The sequence below is a fragment of the Xyrauchen texanus genome, chromosome 15, assembly GCF_025860055.1.
Source record: "Xyrauchen texanus isolate HMW12.3.18 chromosome 15, RBS_HiC_50CHRs, whole genome shotgun sequence".
Taxonomy (NCBI): Eukaryota; Metazoa; Chordata; class Actinopteri; order Cypriniformes; family Catostomidae; genus Xyrauchen; species Xyrauchen texanus.
Window position 1 is genome coordinate 3106843 of NC_068290.1, and position 17920 is coordinate 3124762.

At 39.3% G+C, this 17920-nt stretch overlaps 1 protein-coding gene across 1 annotated transcript; it reads left to right on the forward strand.

Annotated features, from left to right (window-relative positions):
* The first annotated feature begins 16482 nt into the window (after positions 1 to 16482).
* LOC127656422 (free fatty acid receptor 2-like) lies at positions 16483 to 17466 on the forward strand. Its single transcript, XM_052144747.1, has one exon. It carries the CDS (start codon positions 16483 to 16485, stop codon positions 17464 to 17466), a length of 984 nt encoding a protein of 327 aa, XP_052000707.1.
* The last annotated feature ends 454 nt before the right edge of the window (positions 17467 to 17920 follow it).

Sequence of the window (17920 nt, forward strand, 5' to 3'; positions counted from 1 at the left end):
GGATCAAACCAGCAACCTTCTGATTACCAGTTATGTGCTTTAGCCCGCTACGCCACCACCACGCCTTAACATTGCTTATCAGTAAAAACAGGGTAGCTCTATCAAAGTCTTCCTAGCAAGTCAGTTCACTGTCAGGAGGTTATTTCCAGTCATACCAGTGCAGCTCATGTTTACTTGAATGAGGAAAGACTGGAAACGGTTGGTCAAGATTACAATCTGATTCAGATGCTTTGTTCTGCCTTCCTCGCAGTCACTCTTCGATCAGGAGATGAATTCACTGGTGGGAAGAAATACATGGACACAGAATGTCACAAGCAGTTCTTCAATTTATTAAAAGCAAGCAAGGGGTTTATATGGTTCTTGTCACACAAGGCTGGTTACAAACCCCACCTCGATCTTTCTCAATCCTCCGTATATGGGGTTGTTTCCTCTCGCTTACATTTTTTTACAGATAAGCATCGAGGTCATATTGTTCCATTCGAGGTTTCTCACATTGCCCACTTTTTCATCAAAGAGACAAGTGCCTCAGATTGCTATTCAAAAATCACATTCTGTTTACCTTACATACGATCTTTTACTCATTACCATCATATTCCTCCCAATGTGTCCCATAACCATCTCTATCAGCATCTTCAAGGTTTTTTAGAGCTTAATTAGCATTCAAAGCGTTATCAATAGGAACTGACTAATGCTTTAGCACATGGAATTACACGACAAATCAGTAATGCTATAACAATTCAAATGACTCCTATAGGTATTAAAGCATTCAATACATTTACCATGTTAATAAGTCATTGAAATCAGCTGCAGTTTCTATCGCTGTCAAATCCGCCCCCGGCCTGACGTACACCCCCCACCTTTCCCTGGGGGAGGGCGTGCTTTAAGCCTTGTCTGCCGGCAGGTCATCCCCATCTACCTGGACGAGGGAGGGGACAAGGGGAGGGAAACAGAAATAATTAAAATGGGGGGGTAACCTGTAACAGTGTAGTACCCCCCCCCCAAAAAAACACTACAATTTAAATGAGAGGGAAAAGGCCAACGCAGAGCGGCAGTGAGAGAGAGCGAGGAGAGAGAGAGATGAAAAAAAAAAACCTACTCGCCGGTTCTCCGATACACCGTCGCATGGTCCTTGATCACTTCTCCACCCTCTCAGGCGGACGACAGCCACTCGTACTCACGACCCCCGGTGGTCAGAACGGCCCTCCGCGTTCTCGGCGACTTGTGGGGACACTCCTCAGACCCTGGCAGCGGCCCTACCGCTCCAGGCGGTCGGGGGAACACTTCCCTCCTCCCCTCGCGGATGGCAGTCTTCCTCCGACCCCTCCGCGTTTCTGGGGGATGGCAGGGCTCTCCTCCACCCCTGGCAGCGGCTCCATCGCTCCAGGCGGTCGGGGAGTCCAGTCCCCACTCGCCTCGCGGACGGCGGCCATTCACCGCGTCCGGGGGGTCGGTCTGCTCCCTCCCCCATTGGATGGCAGCGCCGCTACCCTGGGTGGATGGCAGTGTCGAGGACTCCGCAACGGGCATCCCTCCTCCTTCCCGGGCTTCAGCACCAGTGTAAAGGAGTCAATGGAAAGGAGGAGGCGAGAACCGGCTTTTCAATATAAATAATATTTTAATGAGAAACCTAAAAAACAAACACACATGACGGACATGTCCGTAAACTACCTCTCTCTCATCGCACCAACGTCTGCCATCGGCCTTTATCCCTCTCGGAGGCTTAATTAGCCTGATAAGGGTCCGGGTGTGTTTAATCACAACCTGGCCCCGCCCTCCACCCTCTCACATAGTTCTTGGCATACTGCATCAATCGTTGTTTAATGTCGAATTTATGAATGATATCAGTTAATATCTAGTCATTTCAACTTCTTTCTGTATTACTGCAACACCCACTTGTGGGAACAGTGCTCTGAATAATTTCTCTATTCCTGTCCATAATCTGTGTTCTCTTGGTGTGATATTGGGTTTACTTGAACTACTACTACTTCTGTTTGTTGTTTTCTCAATAGCTCACTTAATTCTACCATGACACATCTACCTATCCACAATTCCGGCAGAGCAGTGTACCAGTGTAGCGGATGCAGAAACATCCGGTCTGCATGCAGTGGAAACCTGTATTCTCCATATAAGCATGTGTCATGTTCAAAAGTGCCCTGAACCAAAATAGATGTTAAAATAGCTTCATACCCAGACCGTCATGTTGTGTGGAAATATTGTGCATAATAACACCTACCTGGTGAGTTGTGTGCACAGTCAGAGGATGTGAAAGCACAACTCGTTCTGCATCCTGTACCATCATCCCTGTTGCAGCCACTGCACGCAGACAACCAGAGAAGCCCTTTGCAACCTAATCCAGAATTTTAGATAAACACGCCACCGGGCAGTAAGAACCCCCGTGCTCCTGGGCAAGAATTGCAGCAGCAGTCCCCCCAACCTCGTGCACGTACAGATGGAAAGGTTTGCTGTAGTCGGGAATTGAAAAGGCATTACTTCAGATGTTTAAAAGCCAAGTCCATTGTTCAGTTTGCACAATTGTCTTGATTGGATCTGCAGACATGCATACAGTCCCTTTGTTATCACATATTCAAGGTATTCAACCTTTTGTTTGACCCACTGTAGTTTCAATTAGCAATCGATTATTTTCTTCAATCCTCTGATGTTTCAGCAGTAACTATGATGTTGTCAGCATACTGCAACTGGCAGTTTCACATCCTGTAATGTACAGTGCACAGCAGCTGAGAAGATACATATATACATATACACCTATACACATATATATAGATATATACATATACATACTTTGTACATGCAGTATATTTCTTCTTTCTCCTTTTTTATGGTGTTGTAAATTGTGTTTTTTACATCTAATTGATATATTATATATATAATCGTTTGTCCCATTTTGTTCAAACAACAAAAATGTCTCTTGTTTTGGTTTTTGGTATGAACAATTCTCTGATTTCATCAAAGTTCATTCCTATCATGAAGAATGAATGTGGCAGTGAAACTCCTGCTGACTGTTAGTGGAATCCGCACTTCATCCACAGGACTGGCCCTTTTAACAGTCTTCAACAACAACGATCCTCACCTCTCGTGAGATCTTACCGCGTCTTTTACGAATTATTGTTCTGCGACTAGTGACACACCCGCAGTTGTGTCACAGATGGATCATGAGAATCGTTTTATAACAATATTTAATAGACATCTCACAGACAGGCAGATAAATTATACAAATATCTTACCTGTCCGGAGATATCCCACTTCTGACACCAAATCTGTTAGTAAAATACGATTTGGAGCTTTATTCTGCCTTCCTTGCAGTCACTCTTCGATCAGGAGATGAATTCACTGGTGGGAAGAAATACATGGACACAGAATGTCAAAAGCAGTTCTTCAATTTATTAAAAGCAAGCAAGGGGTTTATGGTTCTTGTCACACAAGGCTGGTTACAACCCCCACCTTGAACAACAAGGTCACATTGTTCCATCTGAGGCCTATTTCAGCAGACAAATATGATAATATTGGTATCTTGTGATTCTTTACCTCATACTGTATAATGCTAAAACAAAATTTTCCCAGCTTGTATAGCTAATGCGCATGCACGTTCTAGTGTTGACTGACAGGTGATGTCTGTATCTAAATGTCTGGCTTTTTTACCTTTAAGGCGGGACTTCCTTTCTACATCCGTTGGGCATTCAGAGCTCCAAGGTTGAGCGTTTCAGTTTCTCCCATTCATTTTAATAGAAGTGGCCCATCTCTGCTAAATAATCTCTGGCTACATGCAAGTTTTAAATACTCAAGACATGTTTTCCACACTTTAAAATCGGTTTATTTACCATTATATAAATACACACAAATTAGAGGTTGATATTGAATTTCACTGATATGATAATGTGTTGAAAGAAAAGAAGTTCATCTGCCAATAGTTTTTAAAATTGGTAGCCTGTATCAAACGTAATAACTTAATAATCAACCATGGAAAAACCCATATCAATTCACAACTATTATGAATATTGGTGATGTGGGGGAGGGGGGCATTACGCCCTCAATGTCTATGGTGGTTATGGCCCTACTGTGAAGGATGCAGCGTATGCATTTATTCAATTAAATTGCATTGTTTTATTTATTCATTCAAATTTCTCCCCCCAATTTGGAATGCCCAATTCCCAATGTGCTCCAAGTCCTCGTGGTGGCGTAGTGACTCGCCTCAATCTGGGTGGCGGAGGACGAATCTCAGTTGCCTCCGCGTCTGAGACCGTCAATCCACTCATTTTATCACATGGCTTGTTTAGCGCGTTACTGCGGAGACCTAGCGCAAGTGGAGGCTTCACGCTATTCTCTGCGGCATCCACACACAACTCACTACACGCCCTACCAAGAACGAGAACCACATTATAGCGACCACGAGGAGGTTACCCCATGTGACTCTACCCTCCCTAGCAACCGGGCCAATTTGGTTGCAAACTCTCGACTCCAGGTGTGGTTGTAGTCCTTTGAAGGTTGATAATCACATTAGGTCATATCAAGATTCCTTTCTCTCCACTTCCAAATTTAAGACATCTTTAAATGATAATTAAAGGGGTCATGACATGAGAAACCAAATTTGCCTTGATCTTTTGGTATATAAGAGGTCTTTGTATCATTAAAACGTCCTGCAAGTTTAATATTTTAAGACGTCCTCCCCATTCTAAACGAATCATTTATTTAATCAAGCTCAAAATACAGCTCGTTCTGGATTCATGGTTAGAAGTGACGGTCGGTTAAGTGCGGTTAGAAGTGGCGTAACAGCGTTTGCATATGACCGCCTCCAGCACAAGATAACTACGCTTTAAGCGCCAAGACAACTACGCTCATTTCAGTATCGCCGTCGCCTCACAAGTGTTCAGTCGATGGACAGCGAGCTCTGACAGAGACTACTTGTGCACAGGAAAATACGATGCCACACAGATGTGCTGTTCCTGGCTGTGGTCAAACAAAACCTCTGAATAAGCTGCCGAAAGATCCAGGCGTCAGGGAAAAATGGATGCAGTTTATTTTTTGCGGACGTTCCAGTCACGGCAGTGTTAACTTAAGCGTTTGTTCTGTACATTTTAAGGATGACTGTTTTGAGAACAAATCTCAATATGATGCTTTCTTTGCCAGAAAACTGTTGCTCAAAGATAAGTCCGTGCCGACTATTCTGGGAACAACGACGACGCAAACTGTAAGTAATCTATTTTAAACTTTAAACTACTTTTTAAAGCGCAATTTCATTCATTATGAATAATCACAGTGTTTTTACTTAGTTTACTTGCATATTGTTCTGGCTGGGGCGTCAATAATTGATACATAGGCACTGACGTTAGCCAATCATAACAGTGGGCGTTAACACTGAAGTCTTAAATGGAAAACGCCCCCAAAACAGACTGTTTGAATCAGAGGATGAGAAACAGGGTGGGAAAAGGTCATAAATCACTAGATTTTAAAAGTTTTTCTTAAAAAAAAATATATTAATACTATAATTGCACCTAAGGGAACATAATAATACAATAAAAAAAACCATGTCATGACCCCTTTAAGACTTTTGTTGTATCATTTAAGATATTTAATATTTTTTATGACCTTACATTTTGGAAAACTCTTTTTAAGACTTTTTAAAGGTGCTATATGTAAAATTTTTCATGTAATATTCACCTTTTTTTTGCCAATGTGTGAACGGCTTGTAACGCAACTTAAAAATGAGCCCTTCCTGGACTTCCTAGGTTGCCTATTGAAGCTTGAATGAATGGAATCCAGCAAACGTCTGGCTCCCAGCACAACACCGACTTCTACACAAACTCAGAATAAGACCAAAAAAATTATCTTCTGAATCCCATCGGGCTAAGGGGTAGTAATGTGATCGTGGTCGAGCGAAAACTAGAGTGAACATCGGCAGGGCATTTGATTCCTGGAAGGACCTTCGTTCGGTTTTGGGGGATCAAAACAGTCCCTGAATTGGCGTTCTTCTTATTGGACCGGTAAATTTACATAACTGCAAAGCATGTGAAATATAGTGCCATAAGGATTGATCCGTGTCATTTTAGCTAACTTGATCATGCCCGCTAACGCTGAAAAATTGGAAGCTACCTTGCTTTGTAACTTTCAAATACTTTAAACGATCTTCTCTTTATACTAAAAGTCAATTTTACATACGGATATCGTAAAAAATGCATTCAATGTATCATGCAAAGAAAAGTGATAACTTCAAACTAGTCTTGAATAGTCAGACTGATATCCACACTTTGTTTTAGCCCTGTTCCAGCACTGGAGTGTCAAATATAATATACAGTCTCAAAGTTTGTAGTAAAAACAATCATAACCGTGTCGTTTTAATTATGCTACCTCATCTGTCAGCATGATGCCGGTGGATCACGTTCAGTCTCTTTGTACGTTAAGTCATTGATTTGGTCGATGCTCGCGTCTCTATGGAGTGTGTGCACGAGCACCAGGCAGCTGCAGTTCACTTCACGGCCACAGGTGTCACTAATAACAAGGGTTTCTGAATCTTACGTACTGCACCTTTAAGGATCCGTGGGAACCCTGTAATGTTGAAGGAATCATCCAAAATGTAAAATTCTATCATTTATTCACCTTCAGGTTGTTTTAAACCCATATGACTTTCTTTCATCCAAGGAACACTCAAATGTTAGCCTCATTCACTTTCATTGTATTTTTAATTTTTTAATGAAAGTCAATGGTGACTGAGGCTGTCAATCTTTAACATTGTGCCTAGCTATATCTCCATTGGTGTTCCATGGAAAAAAAACGGAATTCATATGGGTTTGGAACAAGATGAGGGTGAGTTAATGACAGAGGTTTATTTTTGGGCGAACTATCCCTTTAAACACTGCACTTTTGGGAACTTTTCAATCTGACATTCTGTAATAGTAACACCATTTGACATTTTATACCGTCCAAATGCAAAGGTCTTTGTGAAGTGTCATTAGTTATATACTGTATTTAAAAACTAAAATAGGTTGCACAAAAGATGGCACAAGTTGGGGCCAGATAAGTTAGTGTGAATTAAGGGTTCTGAAGGGAACTTCCACGTTAACCACAAAGTAAAAAATGACTAAAGCATCACTGAAACTAACAGTGCAAACCCAAGAGGAGAAGAAACATGCCACTTTTAACAAGAACCCATCTAGTACTTGCAAGCATGGGTTCCTTTCAAAAATGTGCATGCATTTAAAGAGATGCATCCAAAACATTAGGCTCACATTGTATGTTTTTGTACCATGGAACACAAAATAATATAGGCAGAATTACAGCATCTGTCACCATTTACTTTCATTGCATATTTTCCATGCAATGCAAGTGAATGGTGGTTGACGCTAATATATTCTTCGTAATTACCATTTGTGTTCCACTGAATAAAGAAATTCAGACAGTGTGAGGGTAAATAAATACAGAATTTAAAAAAAGAAATGGGGAAATATAGGGAAAAAGTGTTGCTTCCTGTTTTGTAACCATAGCAACAATAGCAAAATGACATCATTAATAAAAGCTCTAAATAGTGGCGTGGCAAAGTCACTTGTGGGTCTCTGGTACTGGACTGAATTATTAAGGTACGAAATAATTCTCTGTGTTCTCTGGGCTAAAAAGCTTAAAATTGTGTTATATTATCCTCAGAAAAGTCATGTTCTCTGATTTATTTAGAAATATATGTTAAATATCGGATCATATGCATTTTTGATGTTTATACATAACAAATGGGTAATCATAGCTTGTTAGAAGGAAATGTTTCATTAAGTTTACATATCTAACATGTTGCTGGTGCATACGTTAACTCTTATCTTGAACGCAGAGGATTATTACACACTGTTGCACTGAAAGTATTTTTGGTAGTTAAATCAGTCATTTCCACTTCAAATCCTTTTCACATTGTTTAATTGTCAACTTGTTTTCATCCAAGATGACCATTTGCATTTGAGCAATTTAAGGATGCATGCACAGGTGTGGTGCTGGTAAACTAACTGCATTAACATTTGCAGGCAACCCTCCCAGATTCTTTGTAAGTAATATGTTTTTGTAATGTGTGATGCAGCAAATTTACAGTGGATACCATTAAATGGACCATGTAAGTCTGCGGATCTAAAATCTAACATATTGTACAAGTGTTAATAACATATATCATAAATGGTAATATTACCGTTTTTTTTAAGATATTCTGCCATTTAAATAATATATAAATAATAATAAAAAATAGCTTTTTTTTGCCTTACGCTAATGATACTACTGGGAAAAACATGGCTTCGTTTTCTTTATTTTTGATTTGGGGGTGAACTAATACCTAGATACTAATTGATGCATTTCTGTGCTCAGCCTTATTTTTTTTTTTACATTTTTGGACCAGTGCCAGTTCACAGTGGACGGAGTTATCCGTGCGATGCCGAAAATTGAAAACAAGTGATCGATTGAATGTACCATCACTCGATACTGCAAGTTAGGACAAAAACTCCTTTTTATCACGTGTCATTTGCTGTCAGGTTAGAAAACGTGTGACTGTGGCTACCTGTAGCCTCTTCTATATTTCTGTCTGATTTCCGAGTACTCCATTAAAAAGAAAATAAGGCTGGGCATAGAAATGCATCAATTCTTCAACTACAAACTCTTCAGACATGTTTAAGTTCTGTTCTCTGTTTTGTGTGCAGCTGTGTTTTGTTCTGTTGTCACTATCGCTGTGGCAGACCTGCTTTTTAGATAAACAAAACAAGTTTTCGCTTGAACGCCCCAATGTCACAAGGGGGCTGTTCTCTGTCTTCCTTTTTTTTTTGTTTTCTTCATGATAATGAGGCTAAAATGCTTAAAATTGTGTTATGTTATCCTCAGAAAAGTCATGTTCTCTGATACATTTAGAAATATATGTTAAATATAGGCTCATATGCATTTTTGACATTTATACATAACTTTGCATATTATATATTTACAGGCTGATTTTCTGGGTTGTCAGTGTGACAGATTTGCTGACCACAAATGGGTAATCATAGCTTGTTAGAAGGAAATGTTTCATTAAGTTTACATATCTAACATGTTGCTGGTGCATACGTTAACTCTTATCTTGAACGCAGAGGATTATTTCACACTGTTGCACTGAAAGTATTTTTGGGTAGTTAAATCAGTCATTTCCACTTCAAATCCTTTTCACATTGTTTAATTGTCAACCTGTTTTCATCCAAGATGACCATTTGCATTTGAGCAATTTAAGGATGCATGCACAGGTGTGGTGCTGGTAAACTAACTGCATTAACATTTGCAGGCAACCCTCCCAGATTCTTTGTAAGTAATATGTTTTTGTAATATGTGATGCAGCAAATTTACAGTAGATACCATTAAATGGACCATGTAAGTCTGCGGATCTAAAATCTAACATATTGTACAAGTGTTAATAACATATATCATAAATGGTAATATTACCGTTTTTTTAAGATATTCTGCCATTTAAATAATATATAAATAATAATAAAAAATAGCTTTTTTTGCCTTATGCTAATGATACTACTGGGAAAAACATGGCTTCGTTTTCTTTATTTTTGATTTGGGGGCGAACTAATACCTAGATACTAATTGATGCATTTCTGTGCTCAGCCTTATTTTTATTTTTTTATTGTTTTTGGACCAGTGCCAGTTCACAGTGGACGGAGTTATCCGTGCGATGCCGAAAATAGAAAACAAGTGATCGATTGAATGTACCATCACTCGATACTGCAAGTTAGGACAAAAACTCTAATTACCATTGAAAATATACCTTTTATCATGTGTCATTTGCTGTCAGGTTAGAACAACGTGTGACTGTGGCTACCTGTAGCCTCTTCTATATTTCTGTCTGATTTCCGAGTACTCCATTAAAAAGAAAATAAGGCTGGGCATAGAAATGCATCAATTCTTCAACTACAAACTCTTCAGACATGTTTAAGTTCTGTTCTCTGTTTTGTGTGCAGCTGTGTTTTGTTCTGTTGTCACTATCGCTGTGGCAGACCTGCTTTTTAGATAAACAAAACAAGTTTTCGCTTGAACGCCCCAATGTCACAAGGGGGCTGTTCTCTGTCTTCCTTTTTTTTTTTGTTTTCTTCATGATAATGAGGCTAAAATGCTTAAAATTGTGTTATGTTATCCTCAGAAAAGTCATGTTCTCTGATATATTTAGAAATATATGTTAAATATCGGATCATATGCATTTTTGACATTTATACATAACTTTGCATATTATATATTTTCAGGCTGATTTTCTGGGTTGTCAGTGTGACAGATTTGCTGACCACAAATGGGTAATCATAGCTTGTTAGAAGGAAATGTTTCATTAAGTTTACATATCTAACATGTTGCTGGTGCATACGTTAACTCTTATCTTGAACGCAGAGGATTATTTCACACTGTTGCACTGAAAGTATTTTTGGGTAGTTAAATCAGTCATTTCCACTTCAAATCCTTTTCACATTGTTTAATTGTCAACTTGTTTTCATCCAAGATGACCATTTGCATTTGAGCAATTTAAGGATGCATGCACAGGTGTGGTGCTGGTAAACTAACTGCATTAACATTTGCAGGCAACCCTCCCAGATTCTTTGTCAGTAATATGTTTTTGTAATATGTGATGCAGCAAATTTACAGTAGATACCATTAAATGGACCATGTAAGTCTGCAGATTTAAAATCTAACATATTGTACAAGTGTTAATAACATATATCATAAATGGTAATATTACCGTTTTTTTAAGATATTCTGCCATTTAAATAATATATAAATAATAATAAAAAATAGCTTTTTTTGCCTTATGCTAATGATACTACTGGGAAAAACATGGCTTCGTTTTCTTTATTTTTGATTTGGGGGCGAACTAATACCTAGATACTAATTGATGCATTTCTGTGCTCAGCCTTATTTTTTTTTTTTTACGTTTTTGGACCAGTGCCAGTTCACAGTGGACGGAGTTATCCGTGCGATGCCGAAAATAGAAAACAAGTGATCGATTGAATGTACCATCACTCGATACTGCAAGTTAGGACAAAAACTCCCTTTTATCACGTGTCATTTGCTGTCAGGTTAGAAAACGTGTGACTGTGGCTACCTGTAGCCTCTTCTATATTTCTGTCTGATTTCCGAGTACTCCATTAAAAAGAAAATAAGGCTGGGCATAGAAATGCATCAATTCTTCAACTACAAACTCTTCAGACATGTTTAAGTTCTGTTCTCTGTTTTGTGTGCAGCTGTGTTGTGTTCTGTTGTCACTATCGCTGTGGCAGACCTGCTTTTTAGATAAACAAAACAAGTTTTCGCTTGAACGCCCCAATGTCACAAGGGGGCTGTTCTCTGTCTTCCTTTTTTTTTTGTTTTCTTCATGATAATGAGGCTAAAATGCTTAAAATTGTGTTATGTTATCCTCAGAAAAGTCATGTTCTCTGATACATTTAGAAATATATGTTAAATATCGGATCATATGCATTTTTGACATTTATACATAACTTTGCATATTATATATTTACAGGCTGATTTTCTGGGTTGTCAGTGTGACAGATTTGCTGACCACAAATGGGTAATCATAGCTTGTTAGAAGGAAATGTTTCATTAAGTTTACATATCTAACATGTTGCTGGTGCATACGTTAACTCTTATCTTGAACGCAGAGGATTATTACACACTGTTGCACTGAAAGTATTTTTGGTAGTTAAATCAGTCATTTCCACTTAATTGTCAACATTGTTTTCATCCAAGATGACCATTTGCATTTGAGCAATTTAAGGATGCATGCACAGGTGTGGTGCTGGTAAACTAACTGCATTAACATTTGCAGGCAACCCTCCCAGATTCTTTGTAAGTAATATGTTTTTGTAATATGTGATGCAGCAAATTTACAGTAGATACCATTAAATGGACCATGTAAGTCTGCAGATTTAAAATCTAAAATATTGTACAAGTTTTAATAACATATATCATAAATGGTAATATTACCGTTTTTTTTTTTAAGATATTCTGCCATTTATATAATATATAAATAATAATAAAAAATAGCTTTTTTTGCCTTACGCTAATGATACTACTGGGAAAAACATGGCTTAGTTTTCTTTAAGCAAAATATAATATATTATTTTTGATTTGGGGGTGAACTAATACCTAGATACTATAGAAAGTATAGCATGACTCTGTTGCCTCGTGACACTTTATATCCGTCTCATAGACCCAAAATACATTGAAAGTCTAGAAATGAATACTCTGAAAATGTCACCATAACCACAGAAACCTTGTCGCTGTATCACATCTATCTGCATGGGTGTTTTGTCAGTAATAACATATGATAGCGTAAGATTCCTTTATGCATTTCCTTAGATGCATTATCTATTTATTACCTAATTCTAAACGTACTTCAAGTCCTGAAAACAATTTTTTGGCTTAGTCAGTCCCACATATTGAACTGCGGTTTTTTAGTGCCACTATGTGTGATTCTTTACTTCCCTAAAGATCTTGTTTGTGGTCAAGATACTAGTAAATAAGATACTATAATTATCTTCCATCCATCCATTCATCTTCAACCGCTTATCCGAAGTCGGGTCGTGGGGCAGCAGCTCTAGCAGGGGGCCCCAAACATCCCTATCCCGAGCCACATTAACCAGCTCTGACTGGGGGACCCCGAGGTGTTCCCAGGCCAGTGTGGAGATGTAATCTCTCCACCTAATCCTGTGTCTTCCCCGAGGCCTCCTCCCAGCTGGACGTGCCTGAAACACCTCCCTAGGTAGGCGGCCAGGGGACATCCTTACCAGATGCCCAAACCACCTCAACTGACTCCTTTCGACGCAAAGGATCAGCTGCTCTACTCCGAGCTCCTCACGGATGACTGAGCTCCTCATCCTATCTCTAAGGGAGAAGCCCGCCACCCTTCTGAGGAAGCCCATTTCAGCCGCTTGCACTCGTGACCTAGTTCTTTCGGTCATGACCCAGCCTTCATGACCATAGGTGAGGGTAGGAACAAAAATTGACCGGTAGATCGAGAGCTTTGCCTTCCGGCTCAGCTCTCTTTTCGTGACAACGGTGCGATAGAGCGAGTGAAATACCGCCCCCGATGTCCCGATTCTCCGGCCAACCTCCCGCTCCATTGTCCCCTCACTCGTGAACAAGACCCCGAGGTACTTGAACTCCTTCACTAGGGGCAATACCTCCTTACCTACCTGGAGTACTCCATCGGTTTCCTGCTCCATAATTATCTTATACTATAAAATATATTTCACTATAAAAACAAACTGTAAGTTTCAGATCACAAAACTTCCTCTCCAGTCCAAAAAGAGCATTTAGTTTTGTAAAACGACTTGTTTTGAAATTGGCTACATTGACCCCCATTTCCACCTGGTATTAAGATGTGGTCAGGTGAGACTCATCGCTGTTTACACCTGGTCACTTAATTGCATCTCCTGTGACCACTTGTGTTCAAATTTGGAGGGGTGGGTCTCTGCATCATAACAACATACATCAATCACTCTGTCAGCGTGTTACTGCATGATATTAAAGAGTAAAAAAGTCAGAAAAGACAAAGAAAGCGTGAAAAATAACGGTGCACCGTTTCTCCCAGATGCTGTCGAAATTGAATCTAAGCACAAATGCAACATTGTGGATTTTAGTGGATTACCTGTATGGAAAGAGCTTCTTCACTGCTGCCGGGACGCTTACAGGATGGATTAGCGTTCACACCTCAAATGTTATGTGGTCACATGCGTTTTTGACCACATTCGTATCTCAAAACCTTTTAGACCCCGTTTAGACCTGTATTTAGGGCTGACCACATGTGATCGGATCACCCAAAAGGCATCTTAATACCAGGTGGAGGTCATTGAAACCTTCCTTTTACTGTTTACTGTTACTTTCAACCAACAAAAGTAATGTTGTGCTCCTGGTTGTGAAGAAACTGAATCTCTGCATAGCTTTCTGAAGGATCCTAACATTAGGAATGAGTGACTTATTCAAACAAAGTCCCTGAACGCATCAATGTGTGATGATACATTTTATTCGGATTCTTTTGGGAACTATTATGATTCAGATTTTCAAGGAAACTTATATTTAATGATGTTGCAATGCCAACTATACTGGACACAACAGTAATGCCAATAACAAATTTAAAGTGATAGTTCACCCAAAAATGGAAATTCAGTCATTGATTACTCACCCCTGTGTTGTTATAACTCTAGATGACTTTCTGTCTTTTTCTGAACACAAAGAGAGAAATTGTGAAAAATATATTTGCTCAGTGATGTCATACAATGGCAGTTTATGGTGACCACATCTTCAAGCTTCAAAAGAACACAAAAGTATCATTCAGAAGTCTAATTAATTATTCATGAGACTCATGATTGTTATGAAAGTATACAATAAGGTTTGGTGAGAAACAAACTGAAATCTAATGTATTATTTAGTGAAAATGTTCATTGACCGTTGATCTCCTGTGTGTGTTCATGATCGGGCACATGCAGCCCCCTCGTAACATTGGGGCGTTCAAGCGAAAACTCGTTTGTTTATCTAAAAGCAATAGTGACATCATAACACAACACAACACAGCAGCACACAAAACAGAGAACAGAACTTACTAAACATGTCTGAAGAGTTTGTAGTCAAATAATTGATGCATTTCTATGCCCAGCCTTATCTTTTTTTTTTTAAATGTTTTTGGACCAGTGCCAGTTCACAGTGGACGGAGTTATCCGTGCGATGCCGAAAATAGAAAACAAGTGATCGATTGAATGTACTATCACTCGTTACTTTAAGTTAGGACTAAAAATCGAATTACCATTGAAAATATACCTTTTATCACGTGTCATTTGCTGTCAGGTTAGAACAACGTGTGACTGTGGCTACCTGTAGCCTCTATATTTCTGTTTGATTTCCGAGTACTCCGTTAAAAAGAAAATAAGGCTGGGCATAGAAGTGCATAAAATGCCCCTACTACCTGATAGGTATCACTCAAATATAGAGTTGGTAAAAAAGAACCAGTTTTTATTCAGAACCGGTTAAATTTAAAATATAAATATCTGAATCATATGATTTTCGATTCCATGAATTTGCATTACTCCACTGATGCAAATGAAGCACTGTACTAAAATAGTCTGACAGCATAGAATCAAATAGAGTAATTCCCCCACATTGGAAAAACAAATAAATAATTGCTTATATTTGTACTTATTTTTGGGTGAGGTAAATGCCTTATTTTGGTCTTGTTTTCTAGACCAGGGGCCGGTTGCATAAACATAGCCATTAACTAAAGACTGCATCTAACAATTAGTTTGACTAGCTAAAGACGCCATAGAAAGCCTGTTGCATAAGCTCACAGTTGTCTTTAGTAAGACAGTCTAATTTGCATTGCATTGTGGGAAAAATAAGACACTGAACAGCTTAAAAAAAATGGCCGACAGTGGACGCTCAATACATTTTTTTATTCGCTGAGAATATTTGCTTATTAGAAGACTATAATGCTTCAAAATGTATTTTAATGAACACATTTAGTGATTTAACCCAAATAATTAAAAACACATTTTGTTTCCATTTTTGAAGTCAAAGTCTTCAACCAAGTCTCAACTCAAGCCCCTTTCAGCCCCACTGGCTCAGCTGACAGTTATTTTCAATGGCAAAATGGAATGTAAACAAAAGTTAGCCTGAGGTGTGCTGTCTTACATTTTGGTCTTTTAATTAGACTGATCTAAGTTTTTATGCAACTGACTGAAAAAATTAAGACCAACATTTTAGACGACTAACTAGTAAGACTAGTCTAAAACAGTTTTATGCAATCGGCCCCTGGTCGCTTGTTTCTCTTGTGAGATCTGGTAACACAGCAACTGTTATATCACCCACCATTGACATTTTAAAAATGTTATTAACCATTCTTTTTTTCATTTTAACTGGTTCCAATTTGGAACACCGGAATGAAAAATGTTTCTGCTCAGAATGAACCAAAATGAAAAACATTGTTTTTTGTTCCAGCATGACCAGTGTAGCCCAATTGCCAAACTAATGTCGGTGATGAGTCAGTTCTTTTAAATCTAGAATTTTACTTGAAAAACAGACAAAAAAGCATTCTGTCTGTGGACTATTTTGCATATCTGGATTTGTTGACATGTTTTTTGGAGGCTATGGCTCAGGTGGTAGATCGGATCGGCTACCAATCACAAGGTTGGTGGTTCAATTCCCAGCCCACATGACTACACATGCCGAAGTGTCCTTGGGCAAGACACTGAACCCCAAGTTGCTCCCAATGGCAGGGCATGGCAGCTCTGTCGCCATTGGTGTGTGAATGTGAGTGTGGATGGGTGATTGGGACACAGTGTAAAGTGCTTTGGTAACCTCTAAGGTTAATAAAAAGCACTATATAAGTGTAGACCATTTACCATTTGAAAACACCTACAACACTTTTAATCTGTACAAGATGTGAAACTTAACATTAAAATAGTTGTCTCTCTTTACAGGGTTTTATATTTGGTATAAACTGTGAAAATGGTGTGGACAGTGAGCCACAGATACCTGGTGTTATCTGTGTATGGATTAACATTGGTCACAGGCCTTCCTACCAACATCCTGGCTTTCTACACCTTTTGCCAGAAGATTCGCCAGAGGTCAACCCCCATAGATGTCCTGCTACTCAGCTTAAATATTTCTGACCTGATCTTCCTCTTTGTCCTCCCATTCCGTATGGTAGAGGCGGCCAATATGAAATGGACACTGCCATACTTTCTCTGCCCACTATATGGTTTCATCTTCTACACTACTATCCACAACAGCACCTTACACCTGATGGCCATCAGCGTGGACCGTTACCTGGGCGTAGCCTTTCCTATAAGATACAAGCTAAATCGTAATCCCCAAAAGGCAGTTATAGCCAGTATTGGATTCTGGGTGGTATCCATGGCGCACTGCAGTATCATCTATTTCATGCAATATCACCAACATTTAAACCCCAACTTCACAGATCCATCCAAGCGGAACTCTTGTTATGAAGAATTCAGCCCCGAACAGCTCAAAATCCTCCTGCCGTTCCGTCTGGAGCTCTTCGTTGTGCTCTTCTGCATGCCTTTCCTCATCTGCTGCTTCTGCTACATTAAGTGCATCCAAATTCTCTTCAATCTACCCAACATCAGCTCTAAGAAACGGATAAGGGCCATCGGGGTGGCATTGGCCACTCTTCTGGTCTTCATTATCTGTTTCATGCCCTTCAGCATATCGCATGTGGTGGGATATGCAGGCAACTACAGCCCTGAGTGGCGAGTGGATGCTCTACTTATCAGTACATTTAATGCCTCTCTCGACCCGTTCATATTCTACTTCTCTTCCTCAGCACTCAGAGAGATTTTAAAGAATGTCTTGCAGAAGCTGGTCAAGCGGCTAATCCTGCCCTGCTGTAGCTTGGCTTTCTACTGCCCCCTATTGAATCGTGGGAAAACAGAGGAGAGAACGCAGAGCTCTAACGAAAGCTTCCGCTAACATCTCAAGCCAATTTTGATTGCTTTGATTGACCTGCTGAGTGCCATTTTCGCATTTCTTTCTGTTGACTTTTTATTCTCAGTCAAGCATTATTAATGCCAGTCATGCTAGTCCAAATACAGTAAATGTCATTCTGATATGCCACTGACCAATGCTAAATGGTTAGTAATTGGACAGCCGAGGAGCAGCTAAAAATGGTTCCAAAGGAAAATCGAGCAGACACAAATTAATTGCAAAATGATTTCACCTAAAGGCTGGATTACACATACCAACTTTGAGACAAATTTTTGCCTAGATTTTTACTCTGGCCGAGTCAGTGTTTGTCGGAGGATGTCGTCTCTAGTCTGCAGATTTTGGGCCAGCTGGAGTTGACAGATTTAGCTGAAAATCTCATATTATGTGATGGGTAGACTATGATTTCTTACCCTCAGACAATAGCTGCTATTCCACCATT

Excerpts from the sequence above, each read along its gene's own strand:
- LOC127656422 (XM_052144747.1), top strand. The coding sequence starts at position 16,483 with ATGGTGTGGACAGTGAGCCACAGATACCTGGTGTTATCTGTGTATGGA.